Source organism: Molothrus ater, chromosome 14 (assembly GCF_012460135.2).
Source record: "Molothrus ater isolate BHLD 08-10-18 breed brown headed cowbird chromosome 14, BPBGC_Mater_1.1, whole genome shotgun sequence".
NCBI lineage: Eukaryota > Metazoa > Chordata > Aves > Passeriformes > Icteridae > Molothrus > Molothrus ater.
The window spans coordinates 16,228,385-16,242,801 of NC_050491.2; the positions used below are offsets into that span (position 1 = coordinate 16,228,385).

Sequence of the window (14,417 nt, forward strand, 5' to 3'; positions counted from 1 at the left end):
TCTATAAATCTTTTAATATCCCTAAGTTTGGTTGCAGCTTCTTTATTAGCTCATATCCTCAACAAGCTTGACTTGAACCCCCTTGTTAAATGCACTTTAAGGCCTTTATACACCTTCTTCTTAATGTGACTTATTAGAAGTTGAATAAGTTTTCTAGCTTCTCTCTATTCCTAGAACATCTCAAAGGAAATCTTGTTAATGTACATTTAATTGCAACAGCTCAGCCTCAGCGTTCTCTATAGCAACAAATATGCATTGGCTGCGTCTGTCAGATCTTCCCTCAGCTCCTTCCTTTCTGCCTTTTATGGCCAAGCTTTTCACACAGGTTTTCTTTTGTACAAAGTCTTTCCCTCTATGGATCTAGATAAGAAAAGATCTTGCTATTATTTTGATGAGTTCTTCACTCATCCTTTAATTTCTCTCACATGCATCCAGCCCATGATGCTGCACATCCTTTGCTTGAATATCATGAATAAGACAGGAGCAGGAGAGCCCAGCATAAAAACTGGAAATTCCTTAGTCCTATCCTCTCGTTTTGCTTTTTCTTCTTTTGTTGTTTTTTTTTTTTAAACTCTACTTCACATTTCCTTGCTTGTATTATATGAAGTCCAAAAGAATAAAAAGCAGATTTTATTTGATGGTTCAATGTCCCATCATAGAATTTTGGTAAAAAAAAGAAGGAAAACTCACAGAAAAGACAGAGAAAAATGAAATTTATGCCAGAAGGTCAGAGAGGAGACGGTGTGTTGTAGAGGGGTCCTCTCTGAATCATGTTGTACTGACTTTGTGTTACAGCTTTTTCTATTTCTTCACACTGCTTACAGTTGGATAGACCATCAGTAACCAACCTGGGAGAATATAACAGTAAAAAAAAAAAAAATCCAGTCCATTCATTTCTTTTCAATTTGCAGATGAAAACATTCTGTGTACATTATTCCAAACCACACAGGGGACAGTTCTCACAGCCCTGCCTGGTAACCAAGGGATGGGAATGAAAACCTCTCCCCTGTTAAATCTGCTGAAAACGCGTTACAGCGCACGCTACCGAAAGAAAGAAAAGAAAGGTGTTTTCAAAAAAAAAAAAAACCCACGAGTGTTTCACAGCCCGTGAGAAATCAAGAGCAGGATGGGAAAGGCTGTTGACACAGGCACTTAGCCAGGAAACTGTGCCTGCCACAGATCCAGTCATTCAGGGAGCACATCTCCGATTTTCCTGAGCTCCCTCCCTCTCCTCTCCTCGCCCTGCAATTACATGGAGAAACCCATCGGTAGGTGAGAAAACACAGCCAGTCCTGCAGCATGCATCCAAGGGCTGCCTCTCCTTTAGGTAAGTGCTACCACACCGAGGCCATTTGTAGGAATTTTACACGGCCAGACAAACAAACGCAGCCCCTTAAGGAGCCGCGGGAGCCGCGGGAGAGTTTCGCAGCGAATCGCCACCAAAAACCCGCCTGGAAGCATCCTCTGTAAATCTCCCGTGAAAAGCAGCATTGCTGATTAGCAGGCTGGATGGAGAACGCCCTGAGATAGATAGAAAGTCTTGTCACTTTATTTGTGCGTGCTCCCCTGCATCTTAAGTCGCAGCTCGGGCTCCCTGAGGATCATGTGAGGCTGGGTTATATATGGGGAGCCGCGCTGTGGAGCTGCGAGTGTGTAAGCCTGGCAGCTGGGGAGTGTTATGGTTGCTGCTTTCCTGTGCTAAGCTGATTTACTTGTTTAAGGTCTGACCTCATCATCCTGTCAGTATGGATTCCCACCTATACAGCTAACAGCAGCTCAGCATCGCCCGCGGTGCATTCAGCAGCAGAGAGAGGCACAGAGCTGCCGGTGTTTGTTCTGCTCTTGCCTTTCCTTAAGAAGAGGAGTTGAAACAGAAGAGATAACAAAGAATCCATTTCCTTCCTGAAAGAATAGGCTTTTGTCTTTTTTTTTTTTTTCCCCTCTCTGGAACAAAACCATGTCAGTCTCTGGGAAGAAGGAGTTTGACGTGAAGCAGATCCTGAGGCTCCGCTGGAGGTGGTTCAGCCACCCCTCGCAGGGCTCCGCCGGCTCCGGGGGCTGCCACCAGCAGGAAGGGTACGAGCACAGGGGCACCCCGGTGCAGAACAGGCTGAAGAGCCACTCTCGGGACAGAAATGGGCTGAAGAAGAACAGCAGCCCCGTGCACCACAACATCCTGGCCCCCGTGCCGGGCCCGACGCCGGGGCACCACCGCTCCATCCACAGCTGGCACCAGCAGAGCCTCATCGAGCAGCTGCGCTCCAGCGAGGACAGCCCCAAAAGCAGCGCCCAGGAAAACTCCGGCAAAGAGGATCCAAGTAAAGCCACCCAGGAGCTGCAGATGATCACAGAACAAAATGCAGATGAATCTGCAGAGAGGTAGGAGTTTTAAAGTGTGCACTTGGAAAGGCAGGCTTGTTCCCGAGTTATTCCCTAAAAGTGTCTTTGTTTTCAGCCAGAGTTCCTTACTGCATTAATATCAGTTTGTGTCTGTGCACACCCACACTCAGAGGAGAAGGAGCACTTCTGCATCAGAAAAAGGAACAGAAACATTGTCATGAAATTGTGATCTTTGCTTAAGGTACATCATTCCATAACTCTTCCACATGCATACAATCTGCCAGTTTGTCAAATTTGCTCTATCAACATTCACAGCATACCAATTTCTTCTCTTGATTTGTTATGTGTGAGTGCAATGAAAAAAGGAGCCTCCTGACATCCTGTCCTCGTTCTGACTTTATCAATGGGTGCAACTTTGACAAATGGGAGCTGCTGGAGGGGCATGGGCTCTGTGGTTGCCGTTGATCTCTCAAATTTCTCACTGATTTTCTTTTACTGTCTTCCTGGCAAGTAAAATTAACCTTGAACTAAGTGGAAAGGAAGCATCATTCTTTGCTTTTTTGAAGGTTTGTTTGAAATCCCAGTACTTTCACAGCTTATTTAGTAGGCTAAGACAAATCTTTTCTGCAAGGTCAGGTGAAAAAACATTACAGCTATGAGATCTTAAGATGTAAGCACAAAGGAAGAGCTATTTTTTAGTTGTGAATAACAAAGAATACAATGTCAATACCACTTATTTAATTCAGTTTTTTTTATGTTTTCTTTTTCAAAACTCATGTCAGTATTTTTAGCTTATCCAGCAACATTTTTACCCCACCTTTCCCCACCTTGGACTCAAATCAAGCATTTATGATATGATTATTTGCACTGTTTGATGAGATTGCTATCAGTCTTTGGACATAATTTAAATGTATTACATTGCATTTAGATACAAATTTATCTCAGTTGAAGTTACAGTTCTCTCAGTAAAAACCAAGCTGACAGCTTGCATATTTTTAGCAGTTATTATTTTTCAAGTTGTGCATCTGCTGTGGGGAACATCTGCAGATGGAGCAGCAAAAACTGCATTCCAAAATGTCACTTGGAAACCAGTCCCAGTAGTCCATAGGTACCAGATAAAATCATGACAGAATAAAAGCCCTGAGGAAGGGCTGTCGGAGTTCTGTGTTTCCAAGGGTGCTGGTTTGGAATGGGGAAGCAGCAGACCCTTAGTACAACATTTCAAATGATAGTACAAATTTCCTGGGAGAAAAAAAAAAAAAAAAAAAAAAAAAGAGGTGATTTGAGACATGCCTTTGAAAGAAAATTGATTTAATTTGAAGAATATAAGGAACACTTGTTCATCCAAATAAGATTCTACACCATGTGAAGAAGGAGGTAAAAAAACCCCAAACCCTTATCAGTTCAGTTTGGGAGGTAATAAACCACTGCCTTCTAAAATAAGATGTGACATTTTCTCCAGCTATAGATGAAGTTTCTGCTAAGACCTCCTGAAGTTTTGTACCTTCATATCCATTCCAATTTAAGTTCTGCTCTTGAGCTGTTTAAAGTTGCAGCTTTTAGGATAGTTCTGGAACTGCATCTATCATGAATTGTTATAGTCAAATAAGTGGGTTTCTTCAGAATTTCAGTAAAAGCCATCACTGCATGTAGTAGATTAAAATCTATTTTAACATACATCTTCAAAAGCTGAATTGGTAATCAATTCTTTATAAAGTGATTCATGGCTATGAGTTTCTCTATAATTAAAATTTATTTCAAGAAAATAAAACTGACCATTAAGGACAGTGTAGCTCAAATTTCTTAAATATGTATCAACAGAAATCATTAAGTAAAGCTCTGTTCCCTTCCCCTCCAGCATCCAGCACAGGCCACACATTAATTAATACGTTAATTGGCTGGGTAGAAATGAGATACTGATAAGAAATAAGGAGAAGCAACCTTATACCTACATCTATCTAAATCTAGGATGTAGATATCAATATCTGAATATATTTCCATCTCTTCAAAACAATGTCTCATCCTTGAAATCATGCCTTTACGTCATTCCAGGTCCCCTTTACGTCATTCCAGGTCCCCTTTTCCTTTAGAAGCTCCAGAGAGTCCCAATCAATGGTAATTAATGGACTCTGCTGGTGATTAACACACAAAAATCAGGATTTTCCAGGATCCCCTGAGCCCACACACTGCCAGGGCCACCACAGCAGGAGCTGTGCAGGTATTTCAAAGGTTAATTGGTCAAATTGCAGACCCACACCTGAGGACACCAAAGACAAATTTACCTTTTAGACCACAAAAGCTCTGTACCTTCAAAGCAGCTCTCTCTCAACCAGTGGATTTTCCTCTGCCTGGAAAAGTCCCATTTTTAGGTGGATCTAAAGCAGGACTCTGCTGAGTATCACATGGACATCCAAAATAGCAGGAGAGGAGAGAGAATCTGGCCAATACCTCAACACTTAGCAGAATATAAAAGCAGTTTCTACTAAGAGTTTAACGCTTCCCGTGGAAAACTTTGGAAACGCAAAAACAATATTCTGAATTTCTTCAGAAAAGCGTGAGCTTTCTTTCTCTCAAACCTCAGGACTGAATGTTGTCAGTGCTGGACAGAGAGCGCCCTGGGGTTTGATGAAATAAGGGTTGGCTATTGAGGAGGAAAGTTAAATAAGAAAGTGCCAAACAACAGTTCCATGCATGATCATTAATACACTTATATCTACTTTCTTCAACCCATTTTGGCATTCCTGTCCCCAGATTAAATAGTGCAAGACTTAAAAAAACCCTTCTGGTCCACAGGCTTGCTCCTGAATTATATCCCATGATAAGTGACAAAGTCAATGAGGCTCCAGTGATTAAACCTCATTAGTTTTGTCCTAATCATAACCAGTTAATGTGTGGTCAGGCCAATAAATTTTGGGCCACAAAGGGTTTATTGGCACAAGGGTAAGGAAAGTTTCTCAGCACCCTGGGACTGCCTGGCCCAGTGCTGCTCAGGGAACCTGCTCAAACAGGAGCATCTGAAATGAGGGGCCTTGACCTGCTCTGAGATCCCTGTGGAAGTTCCATCTGTAGTTTGGCAAAAAGATAAACAGCAGACAACCTTAATTTACTGACCTCATCTGATTCTCACCAATCTGCTCCTTGAACGAGGCCTGGGACCTCTGCCCTGGGTGAAAAGAGAGAAACCAGCTAAAGTCTGCATAGCCACCAAGTAGTTTTATTTGCAGAATGCATTTCCCAGCACAGCATTTTCTGATATTACTGGGGTGATCAGCGAGCTAAACCTGTGGATTATGGCCATGCCAAGGAAGGGAAAACACCTCCAGAGATTTCAGGCTTGGCTTAAAGAGGCGCTGAAGTGAGTGAGCTCTGTAAGAGCCCACGGGGAATCACCTGTGTGTGGCTCAGCAGGCAGGGCTGGGGGAGCGGAGCACTTGAGCTGCTCTGATCTATCTGACAGCCCTGACCTATCCTGCTGGAACCTTGTGAGGTTCAGGCTCCTCTGCCAGGGGAAACAGGAAGAATTTCCATTCCTTCCAAAGAAAGTGGTGTGGCAGTGATGCAGAGACAGCAGCGCGCACTGGGAGGAGTTGATTGTTAGATTTCGACAGTCAACAGAAAGTTTGTGTGCTCCCCATGGACACACGTGTGCACACACAGACTGACAAAGCACTGAAACCTCCAAAAAAGGATAAATTTTATATTGAATTACTTCAACTACTTCTCTTAATAATGTCTAGGCTTACAGATATTGACTTCCCCATGAGAGCACTGTGCCCAGCATTTATTAACACCATGCCACATTAGCCACATCCCTTCCTGCATGCCTGCCAGGTTTGTGATTCCACAAGTGTGCTATTGCAGACCTTGTGTGCTGCTTAAGTATTTCCTAGTTGCCCAAAGGCACTTAGTTTTCAATAGTAAATGTAGCATCCATTCACCATTTTTCTCTTCTGCATCTTTTTTTCGAACCCTGTGGCTGAAAAATTGCTGACAAACTCTAGCTTGGGACAAATTCTAGGACAAATGTTTTCTAATTTCCCACATGAGACAAAATATATTGCTAATTAATTCTAATAGTATCTTTTGATGTTGTAATCCAACAGTCATTACTGATGCACATGCAAACAGATACTTGGGAGGTGCCTCCTCCCAAAGGCAATCCTTTTCTGTGGTGGCTATTTTTGATGTACAGCTATTTTGATACTTTGTCTCAAGACTTGAAAACGCACATTTTTTAGTTCTGGTAGACATATGGAAATAACCATCAGATTATTTTCTTCACTGTCTCTGACACACACATAAACACACACACGTGTACATGACTATTTCAGATGTTGTCCCCTATCTGAGGGTTTTCCCTTGAGTTCTGCTTTTACCTCCAGTAGCAGATGACAGCCTTGGCTCCCACTCCAGAGTGAAATAAAGAAAAACAGGTGATACCTTTCCTGGTGAAAATGGAAGATATGAGTTATCCTGTGAAACCACTGGTCAAACCAGACTGAGAGGGCTTTTGGGACTGTGAGTGAAGTTCTGGGTACCCAATTAAACAGTGGAGCACAGGAATGACTGATAATGCATCCCAAGCAGCAGTGAAAGGGAGGACTGAGGTATGCCCTGGGCAGAGAAGGTGATAAAGGAGGCAACACACCCACACTGTTTCCCTGTTCTGGTAAGAATTCAGTTCCATGAGCAATCTCTGATGCCCAAGGTAAAATTTAGAAAGGATGATTCCAAATCTCACATCATGGCAGTCCTTATTTTTTAAAACAGAACTCCTCCAATTTTATTTTTACTGACCCTCCAGCATTTTGAAAAAAACTTTCAAAAAATCTCAAGTTTAACAAATAAGTATTTTAGAAGCATGATAAAGAATGCTGGACATGTAGTCAGACAGCATTTCAAGTCAGAAAGCTGCACCAACTGGGTTTAGGTGCTTCCTTGCTTGTCTACAGTACAGTTTAAGCTCTTTAATGCCTTGGTCTTTCCCCATCAGTGTATATGTATATATATATATATATGTGTATATATATGTATATACATATATATATATACATATATATATATATATATATACGTATATATGTATATATACACACACATTGTATTATATATATATATTGTTCTACTTATTCTTCTTATTGCCACACTTTCCTTCTTGACACCCTTTTCTTATGTTTGGAAATTGCTGCAAGTGTGAAGGGCAGCAGTTTGTGCAGTCTGGTCCCAGAATCCCTCCCCTACAGCTCTGATATTTCCTTGCCTGTGTCCAGCAGGTCTGTCTGGGCTCACAGCTCAGTGGGCAGAGCTGGATGTGCTCCTGTTGGATCTGGCAGTTCTAGGGGAGAGCTGGATTCCTTCTGTGCCATCCTGACTGAAATCTGTTTGAATGTCCTCAGAAGTTGCTTTTCTCTCATCAACAATGCGGTGCTGTTGCTCATGCCTGCCTTGTGACTCATGTGGAGCTCCTGCCTCTGTACCAGAGACCTGTTCCCAAACCATCTGTACATTTTTGCAGTTATTTGTTCCCAAAGGCAGCACTTTGCACAAATAAATTCCATCTTGTGTTTATCAGAGAATGTCTCCAACTGGCCGAGCTGGTATTCAGTTCTGATTTTATAACCCTGATTCAGTGATTTAACATTCAGTTCTGATCCAATACCCCACCATACATGCAGCTCTTCTCAGCTTGAGCTCCAATTGTAATATATAGTATCAAAGACTCTTCATTTTTTCAATTAATTTGGAAAATTTATGAGAAGATAGAGAGCAACTTCAGTGCTAAGTTCCTCAGGAGCCCAGTTTGATTTACCTTCCTATTTGTCAGTGATAATTTAATGCCATTGATAATTTAATAGCATGACTTCAAACCAGTTTCACCCTTGTTCCAAAATGGGTGACTCCAGACAGACCTGGAGGCTGAACTTTGCACTGTCTGATAGAACACACAGAAAAATAATACTCTTATGTTCAAGGTGTGCATGACAACTATTTATTCCCTGTTCCCCATAATTTCTAGTAAAAGCTGTTAATGAGGCACTTCAGTTTACTTTGACGTGTTATTCTTGGCAAATTCTTGTTGACTTAAGTTATGTTTCTAAGTGCTTAGAAATAATAATTATATGAATTTTACACTGTATAATTTGGCAAGAAGCAGCAACAAGGAAAAGAAATTATGTTTGTGTCTTTTGGAGAATTTTTCAGTTTCCATAGCATTTATAACACTTTAATATCAATTCCAGCAGCATGTTTTAAAAAGATGATTTTCTGCAAGCCTGCAATGGACAAAGAAAATGCTCCCTTGTTACCTCAAGGACAAGCAAAAACCAATTTTCTTCTAACTAGATCTTTAGCTAAAGGTCAAAATATGAGTTGAAACTGGATTGTTTAAGATGTTTGTAGCTGATTTGAGAGGGGTCAGAAGTGACATTATTTTATGGAAATTCACTCACAACTATTTGAAATAGGGTAGCTGGGGGTAACCAAGAAAACTTGATATCTAATGTTTGCTAAGTGTGGAAAATCTATAAAGTTACAGGAAGTGGTATCTGGTGCAGAATTAAGTTTTAAGAGGAAAATCACCTTTTTTTTTTCTTTTTCCCAGCAGTTGATAATTCACAAAGGGGAACAGGCCTTTTGAGGCCGAGAGCAAATGCACTGAACAGTGACCAATGAATTAATTCTGACTAAATAAATGCTGTGTCCTCATACAAGAGCTCTTGGTACAGAAATTAGAATCACAATGTCTCAAAGGCATCCCTGGGATCTATCCCTACTCTCACCTTCTATTATGACACCTTCTGAAGAACTTGAAAGCAAAAAAATGAGGTATTGAAGTGGGTTGAAACAGCTATTAAAGATGAAAGGAATGAGAAGAATTGTATTTTGAATTTAATTTTATATTCACCCTGTGGAAGGACTGGATATTTATTCAAAATATATTTTTTTTCATAGCTAGATAAACAGACTCATAGGAGAATTTAAGCTGAAAAGGAGCTCTGGATGTCATCAAGTCTAACCCTGTCTACCCACCAAGAAGAATAATGAGAAATTATCTGACTTACTAGAAAACACACACTATTTTACAGGCCTACATTTAACAAGCCTAGCTTTCAAAGATGAATTATTACAGGCAAGGGAAAAAAAATGCCATTTAATAGTAATTTAACAATCTAGGACAATTCCAGTCATTTCAAAACAATTTTTTTATGATTCAATTATCTTCTCATTTTCACTCCATAGAGCTTGCTCTTAGCAGAGACAGCTGTTAAATGACTTTTTAAAGAGTTATTACTGTTCTTAAAATCACTTCTTAATGTCTCCAGAAAAAGTTAAGGAGATGATTAAACACATGTGCCCAATGCAGAGCAGTTTTTAGAGACCCACTGAGATTATGCAAGTGAAAGATCAACAAGAAATGAGATGGTTGGTGAAACATTCTGGGAAAAGGAGGAGAAGGTTTTGCTTGGTTTCAAAGTTATAGCCAGACAGGATCCTAACAGAAGCAAACTATTTATTTTCACCCTTGGTTTGTGGCTGAATTGTTTACTTTGGAATATTGCACTGAGGAAAATACTAAAATCCTACACATTTAAAAAATAAAGGGATTTATTTGCTATATCAAGCAGCTAAATTTGCCCAACTAAACTAGTCCAGTTTGGTTTAGCTCCTTTCCTTCTGCTAGAATAAAACAATTCCCCAATGTATTTAGAGAATGATTATATCAGGCAATTAAATAAGACTGCGGCTCACTTGTTGTGGACCTGTTGGTGTGCAGGGTAAAAGAATTAAAAATGAAGTTGAAGAACTGTTGGGATTCACAGAAAGAGCTGAAGTATAGGATATAAACATGAAGAAAATAATCTCAAAAACAAAGTTATAACCAAATTTAACCTCTGTGACATCAGATTCCCCCTCAGTGACTCCATCAAACACAAACACCAGCACTGGAAATTCCCACCCTGCTGTGGCAGCAAGTCTGCTCCCAGACCACCTCCTTCCCTCCTTTTCCAAGCAAATGCTCAACAGTAAAACCTCAATTCAAAACAAATTGAAGTAGCTAGAACAAGACCAGAGAGCCTGGCTCTTCACAAAAATTCTGCCCATCCAAGAATTCTTACCTTAAAACATCTTTGATTTCTTTGTAGCAATTGTTTCATCCTATCGGGCAAATCAGGACATTTCACTAAACCTGTCTGCTGCTCCCAGGGAGCAAGAGGAGAACTAAAAGTATTTAAAGGAACATCCTGCCTTCAGTTCTGGTTTAAGAATGTGCTAGAGCATCTAAATGGATGCAGTTTCAAAGTGTTTTATCAGGAAATAGGCACTGTATTCTCACGCTGTTTTACAGGATAAAAGTTCATCACATTCTCCACTAAAACCCATTTAGGCCAAAGAAACATTTTTAGTGGAAAACAAAGCAATGGCTGATACCTGGTCCTTCCTTCAGTTTTGTTGTACATGTTTGAAAACCTTGGGACACAAATCTAGATGTCTTACCTGGATACTAACATTTGATTTAATCAAATTCAAGTGCTCTCAGCCTAAATTTTTAGCTTCATGACCAGGATCTGAAAATCAAGATATGGGTTATGTCTCAGATTTGTTGCCTGCTTCTTTTATTACCTCAGAGCAAGTACCCAGGCTCTTGGTATCACAGCTCCCTCATGTAAAAGAGCATTTTCCTGGGGACACAACAGGAACTGAGCAGGCTTTTCAAACATCCAGACTTGCCTGCACAAAGCTTTTGCAAAGGAAAGTGGAATTCATGTACACTATGATAGATCCATTATATTCAGAGTTGCACAATTTATCTTCTCATTATACTGACATCACAGAAATCAAAGTCTGCTGGGACTTCCCATTATAGTAATATTAGAGACCAATATCCTTCCAATAAAATGTTTTGAACAGCAAACAAAGGCAACACATTTGAGAAAGGGGACAGCCACTGCCACCCTTTGCCATGCTTCAGTTTACCTGATAAGTTACAAGTTAAGAGGAAAGGAGACATTCTGACAAGAAATGAGCATTTTCAAACCCTGTTCATTTTAATAGAAGTTGGGAAAATGAAGAACCTTTTTGAATGGGGCAAATATACCTTGATTTAAATGGAAATTGTGAGCAAACCACTAAGAAATCCTAGGAGTTGGAGAAAAGCTATTTTAAGCTATTACATATGGTTTGAGTTGCTAGGGAAACCTCTTTTGCAGTGTTCATTTAGCACAGATGCTCAGGAAAGCTCAGTCTCCATGTCAGACCATTTCAGAGCCTTGCAGAATGGGAGGAAACAGAGATATGCACACACACACACACACACATGCAGGCAAAAATACCTCAGCAATTTTACCTTAGTCATGTTCCACATCCTTGGGGGCAGCTCCTTCTTCCCCTCTCTGCCACGACCAACAGAGCAAAAGCTCTGACTCCAGACTGAGCATATTTGCTCAAACATTTCCTTCAGTTTGGATCCATTGGGGTTCATGTTTCAGACATTCATCTTTGTAGAGCAGGAGCTCTGCCTTTGTCATGCACTCAGGGAAAAGGCAAAGGACAGGCTGGCTCTTTCTGGTCACCCTTTTGAGCAGGGAGATAAATACATTTTATATATCTATACATCTATATATCTATACATCTATATATATCTATATATATATATAAATATTTTGAACAGACAATAAATATATACTCTGAACAAAAACTGGGGTGCTCTATCATGATGTGTATAGTGATCATTTAAAGATGAAAATGCTGGCTCTAGGTCATGACTCTCATTTCTGTCTCACAAAAGGATTCTCTCCTGCTCATCATTCACTATATGGCAAACTACCCCTAAAGGCAGAAACTCCCTCCCGTGCCCTTCCTTACCCCCAGCCATGTCTGTGTGCTGGTGCAGTGGCTTAGGATGCACTTTAGACCTTCCTGAGAGGCCTGACCCAGTAAATTCCCCAGCAGTGCAGCCAGTGCAGTCCCTGGTGCTGTCACAGGGGATTTAGGAGCAGAGCAAAACAACTTCCTGGGGAGTTCCAGCCTGGTGATCCTGCAGGAGCCAGGCTGCTCAACCAGAACACAATGAGCTGCTGAGATCAGCGCAGAAAGGACAAGGCTGTAAGTCAGGATTAATTTTTTTTTTTGCCTTAATTTGTTTTATTCACTTAAAGGATCCCAAATTTTCTGCTAAAAAAGAGATGAAGAGTGGCTTGGTGGCACAAAATGCCAATGAAGTTGCTTGGGAGGAAGCTCCCATAGGATGCCCCAAAGCAGGAGAACTCAAATGTGCCACTCCCTTCCTCTTTCACATGGAGCCCAATTACTCCTCAGCTGTTTAAAGTTTCCTTATACTTTTTCACTTCAAGTGAATCCAAACCTGACTTTAACACAATTTAAAAAGTAACAAATTCAGGACTGGAGGACAATATTTTATGACTAAATGCAATAAAATTGCTGTGTTATTATTTGTATAACCACATTACAATGTAAATTTGCCTCTTTCCAGCCTAGTGATTACTGCTGGCATCCAGGAAAAAAACCTGTCATAATAATAATAATAATAAAAGCAATATTTTTCACAGTTCATATCAGTTACATACTTTTAGCCTTTCTTTGTTTTTCTTTTGATTTAATGTGCTACACTTGTTTAGATTTCATGTTTTTATTCTGATTGAATTACAGTGAGTGAGGCTGACACAAACCCTGGCTTGTTGGAGCAAGTTATCACTATTATCTGTCCAGATAAATGCCAAGCCACTAATGGCATTGAGAGAACAGGTTTTATTAAGCCATGTTGTCAGAAATACTGGTAAATACACCTGATAGTGTCAAATTAAAGCAGCCCTAATGTTCTAAAGGTTGTAAAGACAATTCTCTCTCTGTGTTACAAAGCTGCTGTGGGCTCATGAGTAGAGGTTTCCTCACTAAGGAATTCCTGTAAGGTGCTGCCTCAACCTCCTTCTTTTCTGAGCTAGCACAGGAGGTTTTCAGTGGATATTATTTCTTACACTGGCAATGATAAATAATAATAAATCCTAAAATATTTCTCAGGTGTTAAAAAGTGCAAGTCAGTGACCAAAGGTAAGAACAGGAGCTAAAGCACAGCTGTCTACATAATTTATAACATCCAAAATTCCCTCCAGTAAGTATGGAAGGGCATTCACAATATGCTGGTTTGGTTGTACTGACTTGAAAAAAATGCCCTCAATCGAGCCAGAAATGAATACAGCATGCTAAGTTATTTGAATTCCTTTCCAGACCTAGGTTTGAGTTATATTTTCTGACACAGAAGCTCAGAAGATAACAACTGGCTGGAGAGTACTTTGGTATCAGCATATCTGTACCCAGGGAAACACAGAAATATTTGGCTTTAACACAGGGAAACTCTCTCAGGGTGTAATTGCACAATTAAGAGAAGGAGAGGATTGATCACAGATAAATTTATGTGGCTTACAAAACCTTCAAACAGAATAGAAAACTTCAGTCTACTTCTCATCTCTGATTTCTACCTGTGAGGCTGCCCAGACTTTTACACACATCCTCTTTCCCTCATTTCTAATAAATCTGTAATTATGACAGGGCACTCTGGCTAAATAGGTTAAAAATCACACTTCTTGTCCCCAGTGTTTAGCTTTGAAGGAGGTATCCAGCAGATCAGCTGAATCAGGTCAGGAGATATTTTGGAACCAGCCCGGAGATTTTTACGTGACTGGGGGTGTCTCATACAGCAAAATGAAATTTGAAGTGGTGCCTTCATCTGGGGGATCGTGTTTCACTTGAAGGGGAAAGCGTGATAAGTCTTGTTATTTGTTAGTTAGGATCCAGCTAAATGCAGGAAAGGAAAAATGTAAAAAAAGAAATGCTCATGAGAAGCCCAAGAATAGTTTTCCTTTGCCTTTGATGAAAAACAAGAAAGAGGTGAGAAGCACGTATGAAGGTATGAGTGGTTTGAGGTTTAATAAATCAGGATATCTGCAGAAATCTCCCAGCAGGATCCATGCTTGATGAGCTGCAAGGCTCAGATTGGCAGGGCCAGGGATAATTGCTATTGAGACTGTTACTCTCTGTCTTCCCAAAGCTCTGCTCACTGG

At 40.4% G+C, this 14,417-nt stretch overlaps 1 protein-coding gene across 1 annotated transcript in view; it reads left to right on the forward strand.

Annotated features, from left to right (window-relative positions):
• Window positions 1–1,186: 1,186 nt before the first annotated feature.
• The window catches only part of KLHL4 (kelch like family member 4), a 38,069-nt gene continuing 24,838 nt past the window's right edge, over window positions 1,187–14,417 (forward strand). Inside the window, exons 1-2 of the mRNA XM_036402091.2 lie at window positions 1,187–1,327; window positions 1,965–2,379. Coding sequence (XP_036257984.1) covers window positions 1,300–1,327; window positions 1,965–2,379 — 443 coding nt within the window. The 5' untranslated portion in view covers window positions 1,187–1,299. The remainder of the gene's footprint in view (window positions 1,328–1,964; window positions 2,380–14,417) is intronic.